The 9,401-nt window shown below is 36.2% G+C and overlaps 1 protein-coding gene across 1 annotated transcript; it reads right to left on the reverse strand.

Annotated features, from left to right (window-relative positions):
- Window positions 1–139: 139 nt before the first annotated feature.
- On the reverse strand, window positions 140–5,508 carry LOC124149234. Its single transcript, XM_046520690.2, has 3 exons — window positions 5,363–5,508; window positions 3,372–3,518; window positions 140–432 (listed from the first exon to the last, which is right to left on the reverse strand). The coding sequence occupies exons 1-3, from the start codon at window positions 5,427–5,429 to the stop codon at window positions 176–178; spliced, it is 471 nt and encodes a 156-aa protein (XP_046376646.2). The 5' UTR covers window positions 5,430–5,508; the 3' UTR covers window positions 140–175.
- Between the last annotated feature and the right edge of the window lie 3,893 nt (window positions 5,509–9,401).

The raw sequence follows: 9,401 nt of genomic DNA on the forward strand, positions 1-9,401 counted from the left end.
ACGAGCTCTGGATTAATTCGGTCCAGCCGAATTGCGTTTCACTGTTCTCTAAATCTCTGTGTTCAACGAATTAAGAATTAATGTCATGCATTTGCTTCTATTTATATTGAGACAATGTACAAAACAACAAACGCGAAGACAGGATTGACACATTTTAATAAATGTCATGAAATGCCTATTGCTTGTTAGCGTGGACAAGGTGACCAGAGAACACCGTAAATATGTCATGTCTGATAGGACTATTTTTCCCATCATCCCAGATCTTCCCCACTCTGACATGGCTCCCTCTCCTGACAGAAGTTGTCACCACCATTGAGCATGTTCCTCGGTTTCGTACTGCCATCCTTGATTCAACCTTGCCTTCATTGAATATGGCAAAATCTGACCATCCGTCTTCAAAAATCTCAATATTGAATGCGAATAGGTATGTTCCTGTAAACACAAAATATAATCTGTGATAAACACAAGCTATAGCAATCTAAAACATACACTTGATACAGTTGAAAATTACTCAGGTAGATGTGACGTATCCAGAAAGAATCTATATCCACGTATGTTCTACAGTGGGACGGTTAAGGCTGGATTTTAGTCATAATTGTGCACTTTGGGTTAAAAGCACCAAACTCGGCACACTTATACATTGAACCATTCCGAACATTTCTGGATATAGATCCTGGTGGCTGAAAATCCAAGATGGCCGCCAACTCGGCTGAAGTCTCTACTGATGTCAATCTATGCTCAATGTATCATAAATATCTGGTCAAATTCAGTAATTTATTGAGGGTAAGTTAAAAAAATGATGTATCTAATTTAAATCCATTATGCGGCGCCAAGATGGCCACCAAAATGACTTTCAGAAATTGTCAAATATCTGTTAACAAGAACAATATTATTTGTTCAATTCAATTCAATTTGGCTTTAAAACAATTAAACAAAATGTTTGACTGAATGTTTTAGCTTTTGGTAATAAAATTCTTTTACCTGAAATGACATTTCAAATATTACACTTTGTTCTTTATAAACTAATGAAAAAAGAACATGGAATGATGAATACATAGATCCATTTAATTATGTTTGACAATGTTCATTGTGTTACAGATCGCGCCAGTAACAGGTTATCCAGCATAAGACACACTGCTCACACAATGCTCACACATTGCTCACACATTGCTTACTGAACAACTTATGGACGTCACCTATCGGTGAAAGTCGTCGGGACACAATGACACACAGCCATGTCAGACATTCGTGGTGGCTCTTTCATCAAACATGACGTACTGGACACCTATAAAGCACCCGGGCCTACAAAACAGTAGATATCTAAGCTTATTATGTTTTGCGGGTAAATCTGTCTTACTGAGAAAGATTATTTCACATTATTTGATTCATTTAAAATTTCTCTTGAATCTTTTGCTTGCAGTTATGGACTCTTTTGTATGCGTGATGTAAATAATTATGAACTGCTCGAGGCCACGTTCTTACACCTCGGTATGCAAACACCTATATAAAACATATAAAAGACAACATAAAAAGGCTTAAGAGAGAGTTAATAAATGCAAACTTTGGACAAAATTATTTTAAGTGTTGTCTCCACCTTTAAACAAAATCACCAAAGTGTACTCTCCGTTGTAACAAAATTTATCTCTCTAAGAGAATAGTCATAAAATAGAAGCCTTACTTAACACAAATCAAATAATCAACAGCAACCTAAAATCTGAGAAATGTATAAACCTATAATAAATTGGGAGATTGTCTCCCTACTGTGCCTCTCGTCGCCTTGCTTTTAAAAATGTACTGGTTGGTTCCTCTGATAATAAAGTTTTTAGTGTGAAACATAAAGTGATTCAAACAGCAAAAATGCGGTATATGTATTATATATGAAGCGGGTGTAAAGAAAAGTACATCCCTGGAAACCCCTTTTCATCTATCAGCCTGTCTGTTCTTATTCAAATGTAACATTTGAGACTGAACAATGATTCTGGAAAGTTTATTTCGGAATGCACATGTCGAATATAGGAATCCAGTATCTGGTTTCCCGACCCTGCTACTTCTAATTCCACAACCTTTGCCAAAGGGTCAACGTTAACTGTTCAGTTTTACTTGGGACAGTTTGTATCCATTGCCTTAATCCCGGTCTGTCATACAGAACCCGAAACAAATTAGGGCTGGGACGGGTAACTCGTGTACCCGGGTTGGGTGGGTACTGAGTAGGACCCGGGTACCCACAGGACTACCCGCACCCGTGGTTAGTCGCGTGATATATTGTTTATTGACAAAATATATCTAGAACTCTATGGTTACACTACAAGTCACTAATGATCGCATTTCTTTCTGACTATGCACCCATTTCTTCTGATTTTTCACATGGTTGAATAAAGATATAACTTAATTCAACTTCAGTGTATGAATGAACAGATTGTTTAATACATGTGTTTAAATACCTTTTGCCAAGGCTATTCTGAAAATATTCCCAATCGGACATGTTGAGACGTCTCCTGAGACCTACAGTGGGTACCCGGGTAGGGTCGGGTAATAAGGGAGTGGGTACCCGGGTAGTTAATTTGGACTCGTTCCAGCCCCAAAACAAATATATTCAATAGCCCATGCAAGTCTAAAATATTTGGCCAGTTTAGATTACTGCAGTTTCAAAAATGAAGAAAGTCTCTTGGCACAAAGTATGATATGTAATACCTATTATCTATAACCTTTCTTCTGTAAAATTTGTTTATTTCAGAGACTAGATGTTAGTTAACGTCAGTTCATACATTATTTTTTTAAATAAATGATTGATCAATGCTACACTGATATAAAACTTTATAATCGTAATACTAAATATATATATCATCACTATGAAGGCAACGCATTGCCTACAATTCCTGCAGAAAACATTGATGCCCTGAAAGTTAGCCACACAGCAAAGTACTTTACATTACACAAATATGTATATTGTAACATGAGGCCAAAAAGAAAGAGTTGCGGTTCAAAATAAAAACATACCTTGGTTCAAGGAAGAGAACTTATGGATGTCAACTTCTTTATTATGAGGAACACAACGTTTTGGAGTATAGGGTCACTCTTTTATCACAAAGGTGAATATATGCTATGAGTGAATGAGATGGGTTTAACGCCGCTTTTAACAGTGTTCCAGTTATATCACGGCGTGTCAGCTTAATGTGGGAGGAAAGCCCGAAGTGATGCAGGTCTCAGACGTTAACCACTTCGGTGAAACCCACGAGCACGGGTATGGTGCTGACAAACCTAGAAACATAATCGGGGCGAACCAGGATTCGAACCCACAATCACAGGTTTCTGACGTGCCCGATGGACGACTGGGCCACCCGTTCCCCCTGATATGATCAAATGTCCGGTACCTGAAACAGGAGCGCGAAACACTCCAGATGTTGGGTTGTATCCATGACCATTTGTGCCTTCCACCTTATCAAATATCACCGTGCTTCCCGATCCAAATCTTCTGCTTTGTGAAATGTAGGCCTTGAAATATAACCCAGTTTCGAGACCTAAAATAAAAACATAACCCTTCAACAGAAACAAATATATTGGATCTTGATTTTTTTATATGTCATACATGTTGAATTAGTAATCGAAGCAAATGTCATCTGAAGTTTACTGAGAAAACAATACGCGAAACAGGGGATTTCATCATTGATAACATATATGTGAAATTCGAGGATAAAACATTTATGTTTGATGTAGGCATCCCCAGCGGCAGCAGTAGTCCAGCCTAGCCTTTTGTGTCTGTCACAGCTTTTGGGGTACAACAGAGCATCCTTTTGTCACGAAGTTTTCAAAAAGCGTCATGCGACTATTGCTCAAAACGTGTTTGATCAGGGTTACAACGTTCAAGGCCTTGTAAATGTAATGTAAGCCGCATCAGTATCAATCGGGGTATATGTGGTGTTATGTGTGGACGCGTGGACGCACAAAACCACATTTACCTCGTGTAATACTGCTACGAATTTATCTTGCCGACATGTTTCAATCTGTCATTGTAACCAAATTATTGCCGATAAGACTTAACAAACTCAATCACCCTGCTATTGTAAAATGATTAAAACAAACTGAAAACTAAGAGAAAAGCAGTTGTTCGAGCTGTTGATGTAAACTTGTGCTGTGTCACGTGACTTTCATTCACTCTTACACAATGTGCAGCTTTTTGTTTCGTAGCGGAGTGCAAACGATTTAATGCCTTGCTAAAAAATTCCAAACGATTTATTGCCTTGCTAACAAAATCCAAATGCAATTTCCTTCGTGGCGGGGTATATACAAGGTATTTATTCTACCGCTCAAATATGTCTTTCCCTCCCATGAGCTATGTAGTATTTTAGCATGATCAAGTGAAACAATCAGATCTCAACATTCTGACATTGACGTAAGATATAAAAAATACAGTAGACACGTGGAGGACATTTTATAATTTATGAAATATGAGTAATTATTTATATCGGAATGACCGTAATCCATTGCCACAATCCCTGAAATGAATTGAATTACAGAAAATACAATGCTGCCAATATGCCTGTAGAAAAAAATAATAACAACGTATAACCATATTGCGATGATGTTTCACCGAGGTTGGCTTCATGTAAATACATGCACTGCCAGTGAATTACATATTGGAAACACATATACGAATATCCCTGTGACGGGTTTTTATAAAATCAAATTACATTTGGTTGATCCAGTCAGCTAAATTCTGACCGGTTTGTCTGGTGATTGAATTGTCTCAGTTTTAAACATGTCTACAATAATATATTTTTGTTTCAGGTATAAATTGCACATTAACATTTATGTTTAACACAGAAATCACACAGTCCATATTGGTCAATAGCATGTAGCCTATATGTTTTTTTTATGATAATGACCGTTCCGGTAAGGTATTAAACCTATATACTGTTCTATAAATGAGCCAGTGTTAGGCAATATAATGTGGCACGTCATGATCAGTATTGTCTGCTTCTACCTATAGTTTATTTACATATGAATGTCTTCATAATAAATTCATCAATGTATGTGATTTATCGAATAAAAGAAACCCCACAACTATGACCATTTTTGGAGAGTCACGTGACCTTGATTGTGTCCTCTCGGAAAGGACTATCTGTTAACATACGATTGATTTATGTCTTCCAGACACAGTTGAACAAACAATAATACTTTTTTAAAATCACCAATTACGAGTGAATGCATAAAACATTCTTGTGTCGAAACATCCAAAACAGTCATCAACGTCTCATACACCCCATAAAGCGAGTTTAAAATAAATCAATCTGACAGATAAGCTAATCTACATTCTGAACGCATAAATCAAATGTTAACTTCAGTTTATAACATTCATACTTACTTGACGTACTTCTGTCTACACCAAGGGCAACAAAGCAGATAAAGGCAGTCACCCAAGCTGATGCCATGACGCTATCCTAGATTGATACAACTGTCGTTACTGATGCAGCAATAACCTAATGGTTCTTATCAACAAGCTACTATATATGCATATATATGCATGACCGCGTGTTTTCCTGTTGAAAAAAGGCGGAGCTAATTTTCACGTATGTTTGAAGTTGGTGAGTAAATAGGAAAACATTCAACTTGCATACAAAAGTGTTACTTTATGGATAACACCTTCTTGGTTATTGCATTTATACCAGAAGTTGTTATCTATAAAGTTGTATGTTGTCTTATATGTTATGCGTAGTTAATCAAATATATTTGGTTCGCATATTACAAGGTTTAAAACCATATGAGATTGCAACAAATAAGATTTATTTCCTTCATCTGATAGCTGTAATGAAATTTAAAGAAGATCGCTGTCCCATTTTGAGTTTAAAACGTTCATATTGTCAATACGCACATGTACATGTAGAAGTTCGTACACAACTTGGTTAAACAGATAACTTTCCATTCAGCTGATTCAACAAATATTGATTTGGCCGAGCTGTACACGTATACGTGTAGGCTGTAACTGACAACAACGCCGATCACTTTCCACACTTCCTAACATGCATACTTAAGTTTGATCACATGAAGAGAAACGTTAACGTGAAATGTATGTGATTAGCTGGAAAACGTTGTTAAATGGGATTTGAACACAGAAATGGCTTTGATAAATGTGGCTTTGATCAGTGTTTATGCGGGTAACGTGGATTTAGTTAATATCTTTCCTCCACATCTTCCTTATCAGGAGGGTTCAGTTGTTACAGAAGGTATGACCTTATCCATTTATTAATGACGTCATAGTATTACAGAGTAATAAAATATCTGTCTCACAACTGTGAGTGTTTACATGAAAAGACGCGTTACTTATTTTACAATGTCAGTTGAGATGTGTGTTTTTGGAGTTGTGGTTGTCATTGAGAATGTGATGAGCGACAAGATTTTGCGTTATTTTTCGTGCTCAGTACTGACGGTAATGCAGATTTGATTCTCCCGTTGGTATGACTAAAATATCATTTGGTGTTGAATCACATCATCCTATAAGCAAACAGTGAGGCTTAAAATCAATAACATCTGCTACACAAATATCACACCTCTCTATTAACTGTGAGTGCCATTTCAATATGATATGAAGTTGAAAGTATTGTTTCGCACCCTTTGAAAGGCCCCCATCACGTATGCGATTAGGTGTTGCTTTTAAATCAGATGTGGTTTTGATATTTCGATATTCATATTTCCCTTTTCAGAATATCTGTTGAAATGTCTTTGATATGATTTTCGAAGTAAAACACATTTACAGCACATGTGAAACGCTAGATGCATAATGGCATATGGCAAGCAGAACAGTTGACAAAAGAACAGTATTATACGGTGGCCCATAAGGGAAATGGAGTCTGTTTTTCCATATTTTGATGTTTCACTTACTTTTATCGTAACCTTTAGCAAATTAACACTATTTGTCATACAAATATGTAATAAATCATGTATAAAAACAACCGAAAACATGGAAAATGTACTTTCAAGCAGCTATTGAGTCGCTGAAATGTGAAGCGAAAATGTCAAAAACTAAATTTGAAATGTCAAAAAACAAAAGCGAAAATGTCAAAAACCAAAATGAAACCACAGAAAACTATTTCCACCGCGGTGTAAATATTATCACCGCGGTGGAAATAGTTTTCTGTATTTATTCATTTTAGTTTTTGACATTTTCGCTTTTGTTTTTGACATTTTCATTTTAGTTTTTGACATTTTCGTTTTTGTTTTTTGACTTTTTCATTTTAGTTTTTGACATTTTCGTTTCAATTTTCTGCGATTCAGTATCTTATTTACACATGATTTATCACATGTTTGTAAGACAAATCGTGTTAATTTGCAAAAGGTAACGACAAAAGTAAGTGAAATATCAAAATATGGAAAAACAGACTCCATGTCCCTTATGGGCCACCGTAGTATTATGACATTATACTAAAATTGACAAAGGTGATGGTAAAAAGAACAATCTCGAGTGTCCGAAAGCGTGCCGGCAAAACGTTCACGGCGACGTCCGTACACCTGGCTATACAACAGCTCGATACAGCTTACATCTTGACTGACACTGCACCGAACAGTTCTTCATCGCTGCTTAGTTAATATTCTGTATAATTTATACCGCTGACGTTGAATTTGACGATAAACACAACACCTCCGACAGGACGTTTAGACTGTATGAAAAGAGGGATGACTCATTGTAGACGTATGGAGGACATTTCGAAATTTGACCCATCAATCACAAAAATGATGCAATTATCTGTTTTGACCTGTTCCATATTTTTTTGGGAACTATTGACTTGTATTCTGAATGAGTGCCAAATGCACTCAAAGATTACTCCACCTTTGTGACCAACAAATTATTTAATTCAGTGGAATTACAGAGGTATTAGGGCCAATTTTATAGAGTAACATTTATTCATACAAGATTATAAGTTATCAGCAATCAGAGACATACTAGTATCTTAAACAAACAGACGCATTTAACCTTAGAAAGTACAACTGTTGTCGTCATTCATTTTCTCTGACTGGAAGCTCTACTAATTTAGTCAGGCAGGACGTCATTCATAGTAGTGTTCATTTAAATACTACTCTTCAAGCTGTTGCTATCCGCCTTATAACGCGCATTGCATATATTTTGTGCTCTTTGTATATCCCACATTCCCCTGCTCTTCGACTGTCTGATCTTCAGAATATATTTGATCAGCTCCCTAAGCCCTATTGCGTGCATCACCATAGCTATTTAAATGGTAAAAACCCTCTATGGAGAAGAGTGGGGACGTATAAACGATAAGGGGAACGTCAATGAAGATTTTATTTCTGATCATATTTTATGTGTATGTAATGATGATTCAAGCATCTATTTACATCCTGGCACTGAAACTGCCCTTGATCTGTCGCTCACAGATTCAAACATTTACAAGGAATCTGAATGGTCTGTGTATGATGACCTTTGTGGAAGTGACCATTTCTTTCTATCCTAAAAACTATGGAACCGGATGATGACCCCCGTTCATTAATGTGGTATTTTACGACGGCCAAATGGTCCTTGAATGAAATATTATGTGCTGAGAAATTATATCTGACAATTATAGAAATGTACCAGATCCCATACATTTGTTTTCGTCCAAGGCATGACGTGCTTATAAACAAAAAGAAAACACCAATCCTGGACCCGCACAAGGTGTGGAATATGGTTAAAAATATGAGGCAAAGGTTCAAAATCTTCTGTATTGCATCTTAAGGAAGGTGACAAATTACTCACTGATAAATCTGAAATTGTAATAAACCTTTGGCAAACATTCTTCACCATCAAATTTTGTTCCTGGATTTAAAAAATATCAGAAACAACAGAAAAGGAATCCTTTGCTATAATAAACAAACAACACACAATATCCATCTTCTTTGATCTTGAGAAAGCATACGATACTACCTGGAAGCATGTCATTTTAAAGGATTTACATGATTTACTTGAGAGGTGTTTTACCTCATTTCATTTCACAGTTTTTAACAGACAGGCAATTTCAAGGTCGACTGGGTTCCACCCAGTCTGACCATTATAATCAGGATAAGGGTGACCCTTAAGGTGGTATTTTGTCTGTCACTCTTTTTAGTATAAAAATAAAATGAATTAAGTGATTCAGTATATAGATAACCTTTTGTGGAAGATTTTATTATTTCTTGTCGTGGTAAAAATATGCATACAATAGAGAGGCAGTTCTGTCTCAATAAAATTCATGAATGTTCCCTTTAAAACTGGTTTAAGTTTTCTAGATAAATAACCAACTGTATACATTTCTGAAAAAACATATATGGACCCTGAACTAGTTTTGAATAGCTCCCTTCTCAATGTTCTCAATGAGACTTATTTATAATAACGTAAACGATGAGAGGTTACGTCAGTTCAACGTCATTTCTTCTCT

The sequence above is a fragment of the Haliotis rufescens genome, unplaced genomic scaffold (genome assembly GCF_023055435.1).
Source record: "Haliotis rufescens isolate VD_foot unplaced genomic scaffold, xgHalRufe1.0.p SCAF_4, whole genome shotgun sequence".
Lineage (NCBI taxonomy): Eukaryota > Metazoa > Mollusca > Gastropoda > Lepetellida > Haliotidae > Haliotis > Haliotis rufescens.